This window comes from Esox lucius, chromosome 16 (genome assembly GCF_011004845.1).
Source record: "Esox lucius isolate fEsoLuc1 chromosome 16, fEsoLuc1.pri, whole genome shotgun sequence".
NCBI classification, from domain to species: Eukaryota; Metazoa; Chordata; class Actinopteri; order Esociformes; family Esocidae; genus Esox; species Esox lucius.
In genome coordinates, this window is record NC_047584.1 from 29025642 (window position 1) to 29039478 (window position 13837).

General features: G+C 49.2%; 1 protein-coding gene across 8 annotated transcripts in view; it reads left to right on the forward strand.

Annotated features, from left to right (window-relative positions):
• The window catches only part of LOC105023524 (vacuolar protein sorting-associated protein 13B), a 366155-nt gene that overhangs the window by 5594 nt on the left and 346724 nt on the right, over positions 1-13837 (forward strand). For all 8 annotated transcript variants that reach the window (XM_029113576.2, XM_029113574.2, XM_029113577.2 and 5 more), the window contains exon 3: positions 108-251. In XM_029113576.2, coding sequence (XP_028969409.2) covers positions 108-251 — 144 coding nt within the window. The remainder of the gene's footprint in view (positions 1-107; positions 252-13837) is intronic.

Below are 13837 nucleotides of genomic sequence, written 5' to 3' on the forward strand. Positions count from 1 at the left end.
ATTGAAACCTGGAAGTTTACATAACAAAATAATCTAGCATCTACGGTCTTCTTTGAAATGGTTGGCTACCCCTCCTCTAAACATCTGTGTGTTTTCCTATTCACCAGGAGCTGAAGCTTCCCTTCACCTTTCTGAGCGGCCACATCCATGAGCTGCGCATCCACGTCCCCTGGACCAAGCTGGGCTCGGAGGCCGTGGTCATCACCATCAACACCATGGAATGCATCCTCAAGCTGAAGGATGGCGTGCAGGTTGGTACCGCTCTGGCTGCGCAGGCAGCGTGGCGTGTGCCTCAGCAGGTGTGATGGTGCATGGTTGCACCTGTGAGCCTTAGAACAGGTTGCTGCGAACCCTGAAAGTCGTTGGTTCGTCAACATCTGATGTGGGCTCATTACTGAGCCAAGTTCAAAACTTAACCCGTGCATTATTGACCCACAGGGACGTACATAGTTCAGATAGTTTGGTGGGTTTCATAGTTTCTGTCACCTTTTCGGACCCCCCTACCCAGAAACCCCTCTGTTCTGCCTGTGGTCCAGTCCTCGGCTCGTGCCTCATGCTTTGCCCAAGGTGGCTTGGGCTCTCAGGCTGGGGTGCACTCATTTGGTCTAATTGGACACTTGGTTTCTAGAATGGCTGCCTAAATCCAAAGGTCTGCATCTGCAATTCAGAGGTTTTCGTGTCTTATGAGCCAACGTTAGTAGAGATTAGCCACAGTGTCTCAGAGCAGCAGGTTGAAGCCGATGGAAATCAAAGCCTGCCTCAGTATTAGTGTTAGTGAGGCTGTGTAGAACAAAATCAGAGTATGTATGGTCATGAATGCCCTGGAAAAACTCATGGAATGTCTTAGAAAAATGTGTTCTACCTCCACCACCACCACTACTACCACTACTACTATCGCCACTACTACCACTACTACCACTACTACTATCGCCACCACCACCACCACTACCACTACTACTATCGCCACTACTACCACTACTACCACTACTACTATCGCCACTACTACCACTACTACCACTACTACTATCGCCACCACCACCACCACTACCACTACTACTATCGCCACTACTACCACTACTACCACTACTACTATCGCCACTACTACCACTACTACCACTACTACTATCGCCACCACCACCACCACTACCACTACTACTATCGCCACTACTACCACTACTACCACTACTACTATCGCCACTACTACCACTACTACCACTACTACTATCGCCACTACTACCACTACTACCACTACTACTATCGCCACCACCACCACTACTACCACTACTACTATCGCCACCACCACCACTACTACCACTACTACTATCGCCACTACTACCACTACTACCACTACTACCACTACTACTATCGCCACTACTACCACTACTACTATCGCCACCACCACCACTACTACCACTACTACTATCGCCACCACCACCACTACTACCACTACTACTATCGCCACTACTACCACTACTACCACTACTACTATCGCCACCACCACCACTACTTCCACTACTACTATCGCCACCACCACCACCACTACTTCCACTACTACTATCGCCACCACTACCACTACTACCACTACTACTATCGCCACCACCACCACCACTACTACCACTACTACTATCGCCACCACTACCACTACTACCACTACTACTATCGCCACCACCACCACTACTTCCACTACTACTATCGCCACCACCACCACCACTACTACCACTACTACTATCACCACTACTACTACCACCACTATCACCACTACTACCACCACTACCACTTCTTTCACCACATCTATCACCATTACTGTCACCACCACTACCACTGCTATCACCTCTACTATCACCACCACTACCACTACTACCACTACTATCACTACTGCCATCACCACCAGTACCACTTCAATCACCTCTACTATCACCACTACAACCACTACCTCCACTACCACTACGATCACCACTGCCTCCACACCACCACTAATGCTACGACCACAACCACTGCTACTATTACCAGGGCCGCCCCCACCAGCACCCACACATGGTCTTAAGAGTTGGTTACTTGGGCTCAGTAGCAGAAGCTTTTACCTTCTTGATTAATGCTTAATTATTTTGGAAAAGTCTGGCTAGAGGAATGCCCCGAAAGAAAATACGAAAACAAAACAAAGAAACCAAAAGCAAATAAATCATGGGTTGTTTTTAGAGCAGTGTTGAATTATGTCATTGTCGCTGTACAGTGCCTTGTTATTCTCTCATCTTACTGTATTTCCAAAAAGCTCTTAGGGAAAGAAACAGGCGTTGGCCACTACTTTAAAAGAGCACTTCAATGAAGGGTACATTGGGGAACTGTAAGATGAAAGCATTTCCATGCTAGTCACGCTACCGGAATGAAACAGCCTTCCAATGCTCTTTTAAGTCATTGAGAAATGTCCCCGGCTTTTTGCACCAGTCAGGTCTTGGCTTAAGGTAGACAAATCAGCTGTGATTGGCTGCTTTAAAAATGGTCGTCTTTGTCTGACTCTGACTTTTCTCCTAAGAAAGCTGTCCGATAGCCGGTGACCCTAACTATTCGGAGAGCTCCCCCAGTTATTTCTGCTGGTTAGATTAAATCCACCACTGGTATTTTTATCATTGAACCGTGGTGATTCTTTGGCATGTAAATCCACTGTATAGCTGCCTATTGGAAATTGACCAGGCCCCTTATTGAATTAATGTTTGCCCCCAAATGCCCCTTACTGCCTCCACTGTGTTTGATCAGAGCCTTGTAAACTAGTACCATACGAAGGGAACACAGTACCTCGCGGTCCGACGGAACCCAGAAACGTCGCGGATGTGTCCTGTCCAGCCTGTCCTGCTCCGCTCGGCAAAGCAGCTCAAGCTTCACGTTTGACAAGGAGCCGTGATTATGTCCTTTCAGGTTGATCAGCCGGGAAACATAGCAGCGCCGAAACCAAATCTGAAAACGATTACGCCAAGATAAATATTTATATTATTTTATTTAGGTTTGATTATAAATATTTTCATATCGGAGGACGGAGCATGAAAGACATTTCTGTGAGATTTATTTGTGCAGAGGAGTTCTGGTTGTACCTGTGATATGCCACCCATGCTGTTGCCAAGGAGAAAAATGAGTAGGGAGCACAGAGCTGCCCTCCATCCCAACAAGCACCCTATTCCCAATTAAAGTGCACTACGTCTGACCTCAGCCCTATGGGCCAGTGAGCCCTACGAAGGGAACAGGACGCTAGTTGGGCCACGGACAAGGCCTGCATGAGGAGAGGTGGAAGTCTCAAGGCCAGATGTCCCCGTCAGTAGAAACACATTGCAAGGGAAGTCAATTACACCTAATTATATAGACTGCAGGCTAAAGATTTGTAACACATGAGCTTGAGGAGCCCAGAACTAATGGTAAATATCATACTATGCAGAAGGCTACTGCTGCACCGATCACATTTCCAGGCCTATGGAAACTCCAAGTTGTTTTTATGCTCGGCACACAGCTCCAGGTCACGGGGTAGCTGGGTAATACACTCTCATGTACTACCACTCTGAAAACAAGTATTTGTTACAGATGTTTTCAAAAGGTTCCCCCAGTCAAGAAAGGATTTTTGGAAAATTGCAAATGACGTTTGGACAAATTATTCGGTGGTATGCACACCCAGGAGACACAATTTGGAGCCAAGCCAGACTCCCCAACAGAAGTCCTTCTAGGCAACTGAAGGAATGTAAATGAGCCGTCAGCGAAGCCGTGGTGCACTTCTCTCTTCTATCCGTGTGAGGGAGGAAGCTTGCTGGGCCCCCGCCTCACCGAGCCCCCGCCTCACCGAGCCCCCGCCTCAACGTGCCCCCGCGTCACCGAGCCCCCGCCTCAACGTGCCCCCGCCTCACCGAGCCCCCGCCTCACCGAGCCCCCGCGTCACCGAGCCCCCGCCTCAACGTGCCCCCGCCTCACCGAGCCCCCGCCTCCCAGAGCCCCCGCCTCACCGAGCCCCCGCCTCATTGTGCCTCCTGCCTCGCAGAACCCCCCGCCTCGCAGAGACCCTGCCTCAACGTGCCCCCCGCCTCACCGAGCCCCCTGCCCCGCCTCACAGAGCCCCCCCCGGGCCGAGCCCCCCGCCTCACAGAGCCCCCCCCCCCCCCAGCCGAGCCACCCGCCTCACAGAGCCCCCCCGCCTTACAGAGCCCCCCGCCTCACAGAACCCCCAGCTCTGACATCCAGAAGACGGACATCCTTTTCATCTTGGCCGTTGGGGAGATTTTTCTTGTCATTTATTACATTGTAAATGTAACCGCTCATTCGCCCCCCCACACCCGAGCACAGTTCCCCTTGGCTCGCCCGGTGGACAGCAGGTCTCCCACTGACTGCCGGTAGGGGCTTCCTACTGGCCGGCCGGCTGTCCTCAATCTCCGGGGGTGGAAAGCTGGTGATCGTGTCCCCAAGAGGCACTCTGTTCCCTCTGTAGCGCACTACATTTGACCGGGGGCCTTTGCTAAGTAGCGTACTATATAGGGAATAGGGCATGAGTAGCAGGGAGGTCGCACTACTTTGGGGTTAAACTTAGACAGCCGGCCTACTGCTTTGCTGTAACACGCTTCTTTATTTGAAGAATGACAGAATTCAGCAGTCTGTCTCCGGGTGGAAACTCTTACACCTACGTTCAGTAGATTAGTGTTTTAGTTTAGTTTATGTGTGTGTGTGTGGAAACTTGTTTTTTGGGCTCCGGTGCCTGCGCTCGACTCTGAAGTGTGGAAATGATAAATGATATCATTAATATGGTTTGTTTTCATAATTACCATCACGCCCAGAGGACCGGACTGTAAAAACATCCACAGTCCTTTTGAAGTTCATTAAGGATTGTTGAGGATTGTGTAATTTCAGGGGGAATTATTGGAGCTCTTAATGTTTCTGTTCCCTTCGGACGGAAAGGAGCCACCTCCAAAATAGCACACTATTCCTTTTCTAGTGCACTTCTTTTGTGGGCCCCCTGGTTAAAACTAGTGCACTAAGTAGAGAAAAGACTGCCATTTGGGACGACGACCAGAGAGGAACTGGGTAATATTAGAAAGTGTATTCAAATAGCCTCTTAGTGTGAGAGAGAGACATGGACAGAGGGGGTGGTAAATGAGGATTGGGTGAGAGAGAAAGTAAGAAAATGGGAGAGGGGATAAAAGAGGGGGGGAGAGAGGGAGATGGGTAATATTAGGAAGTATATGTAAATAGTCTGTCAGAGCCCATCTGTTTGGTGGAGACAGAGGGAGGGTGAGAGGGTGGTGGTGCTAGAAGGGAGGCGATGTGGAGGATGCCGGAGGTGGTGGTGGTAAAGGGGAGGAGAGGGGGAGAGCGAGAGGGGAAGGAGAGAGGAGTGAGAGGAGAGGGGGAGAGCGAGAGGGGACAGAGAGAGGAGTAAGAGGAGGACCGGAGAAGGGAGTGAATGAATTCTTGTTTCCACTGGCTAGTGAATGTGAGTGAATGTGAGTGAATGTGGCCGTTAAGGAGTGGTTTTAGATTACAGCGCCTGCTGACAGTGTAATTACTGGAAATGGCTTTTAATGAGGACTTCTGGTGCAGAACTATATCAACCAGAACATTGTTGTCAGCTAGTAGACAGTTAGTTTCAACTAGCGGAGGGAGGACGTCCATTTATAGACAGTGATTTGAAGTCGTGTTGACGATGTTGATGTAGCCATCCTGTTATAGTGCTGAGCCAATGTTGTTGGTACAACCACAGTGACCTAATCTCTCTAGTGCCCTCTAAATAGTCCCCTCAACGAGGCCCTGGTCAGAAGTCGTGGGTTGTACGGAACAGGCATTTAGGAAAGGTCTGTGTGTATCCTGTAAAGAGCTGGCGTACGTTTCTCCAGAACGTGTCTGCCTGTCTTTTTCTGCTTGGCTAGATTACTGCGGGAATCCTTATTGCAGCAAATATCTTGTGGAAAGTCATGAAACGATTTTAAAACCAGGACTAAAACCAACTTTGGGAATAAACATTTGGATCGATTTCTAAATCTTTTTTTTTTATGTTTTATGCTTCCAGTATTAGGAACTAGATCCCCCATTCATTTCTTCAAGGATTGTCCTGTTGAATCTGGGCTGTGTGATTTAGTCTCTCAAATATGAAGTACATTATCATTGTCATTGTGAGGTCCTCCTGAGACCATGACAGCATTATCATTGTCAGTGTGAGGTCCTCCTGAGACCATGACAACATTATCATTGTCAGTGTGAGGTCCTCCTGAGACCATGACAACATTATCATTGTCATTGTGAGGTCCTCCTGAGACCATGACAACATTATCATTGTCAGTGTGAGGTCCTCCTGAGACCATGACAACATTATCATTGTCATTGTGAGGTCCTCCTGAGACCATGACAACATTATCATTGTCATTGTGAGGTCCTCCTGAGACCATGACAACATTATCATTGTCATTGTGAGGTCCTCCTGAGACCACGCCACCCTTTGTGGTTTCTGATAATATGTAATGAACTATTAGGCTCATATTGTCCTGGTCAGAGGTATTGCACTGTATAGGTAATGGGATGCTTTTTAGGTACATTTGTTATCTGTGTTTGTGTTCACTGGGTACCAACAGCTGGTTGATCACATAGACGCACATTTGTTTCTGTGACCCTTCAGATTTTGGAGGAGTCTGTCGTATGCTGTTCTGAAAGCCCTTTGTCAACGAGCACTACTTGTCCTTGGCATTTTTACATGCAGTAAGCTTTATCTGTCTGATCTGAGCCCAGTGTAAATTAAATCCTAAAATGGACTTTGACTATTGCAGAGATTAAACTGCTCTGCATCTGACATTTGATTTCATGCTAGGCTCCCCTGGGGATCATGGGAAATGTATTTCTTAATATCCTCTGTGGGGAGGCTGTTCGAACAGCAGTCTGTAGCTGTAACAAGTCATCGAAGAGCAATTTGTGGCCAGTGTTCGTCAACTGTTGAGGGTGTTCTTCAACATCCAGATTGACTAGAATCACATGGCAAACAAGTTTTTGTTGTAACTACATTGACTTGTTAGTCCAGTTAGTTCTGTTGTTACTACATTATGACATGTTCGTTCAGTTAGTTCTGTTGTTACTACATTATGACGTGTTCATCCAGTTAGTTCTGTTGTTACTACATTATGACGTGTTCATCCAGTTAGTTCTGTTGTTACTACATTATGACATGTTCGTTCAGTTAGTTCTGTTGTTACTACATTATGACGTGTTCATCCAGTTAGTTCTGTTGTTACTACATTATGACGTGTTCATCCAGTTAGTTCTGTTGTTACTACATTATGACGTGTTCATCCAGTTATTTCTGTTGTTACTACAATATGACATGTTCATCCAGTTAGGTCTGTTGTTACTGCATGTTCTATCATCTTAATAGGACAGTTTTATTTTGTTGCTGAAAGTTTACCTGCATGAATGCACAAGCCTTTTGGTGAGGAATTCACTGAGAACATGCAACTTCTCAATCTAAAAACACGCAATTATATCCCATGTTATTTCACTTTTCTGCAACCTCATTTCATGCCCCATTATGGTGTAAATCTTCAGATCCTGTTCCTGTGGGAGTATTCCACTGCAACAGTACTGTCAAGGACATAGGATGTCCCCTCTTATAGTTGTGCTGCTATCTAACCTCTTTAAAGAGCAGTGAGCTTTATCTGAACAGTACCCAATGCACCTAAAACTTCTTTATCTGAACAGTACCCAATGCACCTAAAACTTCTTTATCTGAACAGTACCCAATGCACCTAAAACCTCTTTATCTGAACAGTACCCAATGCACCTAAAACCTCTTTATCTGAACAGTACCCAATGCACCTAAAACCTCTTTATCTGAACGGTACCCAATGCACCTAAAACCTCTTTATCTGAACGGTACCCAATGCACCTAAAACCTCTTTATCTGAACGGTACCCAATGCACCTAAAACCTCTTTATCTGAACAGTACCCAATGCACCTAAAACCTCTTTATCTGAACAGTACCCAATGCACCTAAAACCTCTTTATCTGAACGGTACCCAATGCACCTAAAACCTCTTTATCTGAACAGTACCCAATGCACCTAAAACCTCTTTATCTGAACAGTACCCAATGCACCTAAAACCTCTTTATCTGAACAGTACCCAATGCACCTAAAACCTCTTTATCTGAACAGTACCCAATGCACCTAAAACCTCTTTCCTGCCGAGGGGCCAGATTCTCTAAGAAGTGGTTTGAAGCCTGGGTATGTGTGGTGGACGAGCTCACTCCCGATCCGTTTCGTGATGCGGTGCCTGTCCGTTTAGCTTTTTTCGCACCACAGCTTCTTGAGGTTGTATAAAACATCAAAAGGTGTCTTGCCCACAAGACCAACCCATCATCCCCGTAGTACACCCCCCCCCCCCCCCCACACCGTCATCTGGCTTCAAGCTTAACACTTTCTCCAGTTAAACGGACAGAAAACATCTTGCGACAAGGAGAGAGAATTCTCCAAGATGTTGTGGTGGAGTCTAGGGCCGCGTCCCAACCAGAACCCTCCCTGCATAGTGTTCTACTTTTGACCAGGCCCCCCGAAGGGAGTAGGGCACCGTTTGGGACGTGACCTAGCTTTATTAGTAGCTAGCTGGTTGGTTGTAGCCACATGGAGCAATGAGGGGTACTTGGCAGGGGCTTCCCCTCTCTCTATGCTTAATTAAAGAGTTCACAGCTAGCAGCAGTCATGTAATGTAATGAAATTGGGGACTCTTAAGCTGGACCAGATGTTAAGATGAGGTAGAATCAGCAGATATTGAGAGAGACTTCTCTCCTTTCTCTCTTTCCCTCCTCCTCTCCCCTCTCATCTCCTCTCTGTTTTACTCCTCCCTCCTCCCTTCTTCTATCTCTTTCTCCCCCCTCCCCTCCTGGCTTTCTTCACTCCACTCCCGTTTTCCCTTTCTCTTCCTTCTCTCAGGCTTTCTCTCTCACTCTTCTAAGGTTTTCTTTTACAAGCCAGAGATAAGTCTTGGTTTTCCAGAGGAGGGGGTTTTGGCTCGGTTTGGCTCGACGTCGCTGCTTGATCTGTTCAGTTTTACTGCCGTCACTGGATTAGCTCCTGATGCGGACGTTCTGATTGATGCTCTGCCTCCAGATGATTTGGAGAGGCCCCTCCCTCTTTCCCTCCCCTCTGAGACTTGCTGGTTTGGCACCCGTTCACCACCAGGCCTTTCTTCTGCCGCGAAATCAAGATTCCTTCTAAACTATTTTTAGTGCCTCTCTCCCTCTTCCCAAAACCTCACTGCTTCTAAATAATGGATAATACATGTGAATTAGAGCACCCTTGGAGTTAAAACTTTTTTTACTCAAGTCTGCTATTTTACTCTTGATTCTCCTCTACTGCTATGAGCCCTTTGTTGTCGTTGATGTACTGATGAAGTACTGAAGTACACTTAATACCCATCTGTCGTAAACTTTTGACACATTTTTAAACAGTTACCCCCTTCGAAGACCAGCACACTGCACGCCATTGCTGACTCGCTGAGCGGTGTCGGTCCTGGTCGGTCCTGGTCGGTTCTGGATGGTCCTGGTCAGTCCCTGGATGGTCCTGGATGGTCCTGGTCGGTCCTGGATGGTCTTGGTCATTCCTGTTCAGTCCTGAGGCCATGGTTGGACAACTTTTGACATATTTTTAAACAGTTACCCCCTTCAAAGGCCACCACACTGCACCCCACTGCTGACTCGCTGAGCGGGGTCGGTCCTGGTCGGTCCTGGTCAGTCCTGGTCAGGCCCTGGTCAGTCCTGGTCAGGCCCTGGTCAGTCCTGGTCAGGCCCTGGTCAGTCCTGGTCAGGCCCTGGTCAGTCCCTAGATGGCCCTGGTCAGTCCCTAGATGGCCCTGGTCAGTCCCTAGATGGCCCTGGTCAGTCCCTAGATGGCCCTGGTCTGTCCCTGGATGGTCCTGGTCGGTCCCTGGATTGTCCTGGTTGGTACCTGGATGGTCCTGGTCTATCCCTGGTCGGTCCTGGATGGTCCTGGTCGGGCCTGGTCGGTCCTGGTCAGGCCCTGGTCAGGCCCTGGTCGGTCCTGGTCAGACCCTGGTCAGTTCTGGATGGTCCTGGTCAGACCCTAGATGGCCCTGGTCAGTCCCTAGATGGCCCTGGTCAGTCCCTAGATGGCCCTGGTCTGTCCCTGGATGGCCCTGGTCTGTCCCTGGATGGTCCTGGTCGGTCCCTGGATTGTCCTGTTTGGTACCTGGATGGTCCTGGTCAATCCCTGGTCGGTCCTGGATGGTCCTGGTCGGGCCTGGATGGTCCTAGATGTTCCTGGTCAGACCCTGGTCGGTCCCTGGTCGATCCTCGTCGGTCCCTGGGCGGTCCCTGGGAGGTCCCTGGGCGGTTCTGGACGGTCCCTGGATGGTAGAACTTATGCTGGTTAAAGTGGTATTGGAGGGCCAATAGGGGGCACTCCTTGGTCTGGTCTAAGGAGATGGCAGTGCCCCCAGGGCAGTGAAAGGGAGATTGCAGTGTGCAAGTATGTTGTCTTTTGATCACTAAGGCTCCCATGGTACTCATTGTAAGGCTAGGAGTGTTAACCTCTGTGTCCTGGCTGAATGTCCAATCATGGCCTCATATCATCACGACAACCTAAACATCCTGAGCTTCTGATTGGCTCATTTATCCCCTCTCCTCTTTCTGTACAGTTACTTAATGAATGCGGTCACTGATGTACAGTGTGAGTCACTGAAGAACAAACGGTTTTGGGAAGGTTATTCCGTTGCTCTCCAGGATCCTAGTTTCTACTGTAGTAACTCGAGTTTCCTCGCAGCCTGCCGCCTTCCTGCCTGTTATTGGATCATGCCGGGAACAGCTTCCCTCTGGATGGATGGATGCTACCATTCTACCATCTGTGGTTTCCCACCCAGGAGTTAAAGCCACAACCCTGTGATTACCCAGCCAGAGACAGAGGTTCTGCAATGGGCCTGGCCTGGCTGGGCTGAGTGCTCTGTCCCTCTCGTTTCTCATATGTTTTAGGAGGGCACCATCAGATCTCACTGTTCAAATCCATCATACTGTTAGCCGTATGTGTCTGTCTGTCTGGGATGGCACCCTATCAAATCTGGAATGGATTGGGTGCCATTTGTGTCGCTCAGGGCCGTGTCAGAAAAGTTCCCTTCCTAGTCAAATCACTTACTGCTCACACTGTGCTCACAGGCAGACAGACAGGCGGGCGGGCAGACAGACAGAATGGCGGACAGGCAGACAGACAGACAGGCAGGAGCAGAGCCTGTAAGAGAAAACAGCCTGTGGAAGTGTGTAATCAGTTTGCTCTAACTGAGTAATCTCTGTCCCAGTGCCGTCCGGAAATCTTGCCTTTGATTCGGCAGCTTGCTGAGAGCAAATGGCTTACAGAGATTCCCCCATAATGCCTTGTGATCAGAAGGCAGTGAGGAGGACAGCACAGCACTGCACTGGGGCTTTTATCGAAGAGGACGACGAGAGGAGGAGGAGGAGAAAAAGGGAGAAAGGATAAGGGGGGTGGATTCTAGTTCTGCGCCGGGCCTTTTCTTCTGTTAAGGAGGGAGAAGGAGGCCGATTTAGACGTTTTGTTTAATACTCAACGTCTTTCAGCTGCTAAATCCTGTCCTGAAGGACCGTGTGGGCCGTGTCATGGCGGGGACATTATAAAGGTTGACATCTCTGACTCTGGGGGCTTCAGGCCGACCTTTGACCCCTCTGTGAGGAACAACAGACTCTGTGTGAGGTGTGAGGGGAGGAAGCCGATGTGTTTGCAGAGGCTGTGCCTTCAGGTAAACTTGTCTGGAACGTCACGCTGGCAGAAACATGTTTGAAAACACACACACACACCACTGTAGCTGCACCGTGACCTTGCTGCTCCCTGCATTCCCTCACACACTCACCAGATCACACATGGAGACAGTGGGAAAACACAGGTCTAAATCCGCCTACCAGCCTACACGCATGCACACACACACACACACACAGATTTATTTACTCAGCGAAGTCATCAAAGTAACTGGTCGTCAGTCAGGTGAAAATGAGAGCTGACTTGAGGACGGTCGTCGTCTACAACTCCTGGAGATCTTCTGCTAATGGATATATGGCGCCGTAGTCTATTGGCCTTTATTAGACATCTTTACACAATTCATCGCTCCGAGAGGTGTGCTTACCACTTAACGCTCACCATACATGGATACAATAGAATGAAATTAATAAGCCTGGAACCTCTAGCCCTGCCAGTTTGACTGGTTAACTGATGGGAAGTTTGTTGTGGCTGGCAGCCTTCCCAGTGGTATGGCATAATTGGCTTGAATCAGCATGGCTGTTCTTTGGACTCAAGTTCTGTGTTGCTTACCTTAATTCAGCAGAGTGATGATACCAATTGTACTGGGCTGGATCCATGTTGCCTTTGTTAGCATGGGCAGGCCTGCTGTGGCACCGTGGGTCAGAAGTACCTCGGCCACGTTTTAACTGACTGACTCTGGTCACTCTGCGGTTGAATGGCCATCCTGTGCGTTTTGGGTAAGGGGTCCTGTATTCTGCACGTCTGATGTTAGACTGGGTTTGGGTTACACTGAGGTTCATCTGAGTAAAGGCCGGGTGTTTTGTAAAACAGACCGGCGGTCTGACTGAGCTCCATCGATAGTTCCCTGGGCCCGATTTCTGTCTGTTAATAAAGAAAGGGGGGGGGGGGGGGCAGGGGGGGGGCAGGGGGGGGCAGGGGGCACATTAAAAAAAATTATAGTCCAAATACTGTTTACTGTGTACAAAGACGGGGTTTTGTGGAGTGTGCCTTTAAGGCTGGTAGCACAGCCTCCGCCAGCCTTGGAATCAGTTCCTCTGTGAAGAAAGGTGGGTTTGTGTGGCGCAGTGTTACACAACCTGTGGGTGGTCTGGATTCGATGTCCCGGTCTCTGTTTAGACCCTCAACCTGTGACCTCCTGAACCGCTCCACTCTTATTGTAGAAATGATCACCATATAAGGCGTGGCGTGTTTTATTGCAATCCTCCAACCTGTCGACCTTACACTGCTTGTACAGAAAGCCGCCGTGGCTGCTACTCGATATATAAAGCAGAGGTTTTCCTCCCGCTAATTTGGAATTGTTTGGTGCGTTCTCCGATGAGAAGGGGGATTTTGTTTCTCAAATGGAGCTTTCCTGTCCTTGGCTTGTTGATGTATTGTTTTGAGTGTCGGGATCCACTTCGCCTCAGAGATCGTGGGTGTGGAGGGCTAGCGTTTGCTTACATCTGGGCCTTCCCTGTTCTGTGATGCGTGTGTGTGCCGGGCAGGGTTGGGGTAGGAGTAGAAAAATGTACTATGAATAATTACACAACATGTCACTCTTTTCTTCATGGTGGGAGAGAAGGAGAAGAGGGGATTCTGGAGGCATATGGTTAGCTGAAAAGATAATAAACATTGAATGCTCCGAGAAGTGTATCGCCTGTTTGACACTGACCACATTGCTTCTTAAAATGACCAACATGGTAAGAATTTACATGTGTTATAATTACGTTGTAATTGCTTTAATCTTTTGCAAACGTCTGAGAGCCTTGTAGTTTCCAGCTGACGGGCCGAGGAGCGGGGTGTTCTCCTCCCTGTGCTCCGCTGCGCCGCCTCGCTGCGGGCCTGTCGAGGAGCGGGGTGTTCTCCTCCCTGTGCTCCGCTGCGCCACCTCGCTGCGGGCCTGCCGAGGAGCGGGGTGTTCTCCTCCCTGTGCTCCGCTGCGCCGCCTCGCTGCGGGCCTGCCGAGGAGCGGGGTGTTCTCCTCCCTGTGCTCCGCTGCGCCGCCTCGCTGCGGGCCTGCCGAGGAGCGGGGTGTTCTCCTCCCTGTGCTCCGCTGCGCCGCCTCGCTGCGGGCCTGCCGA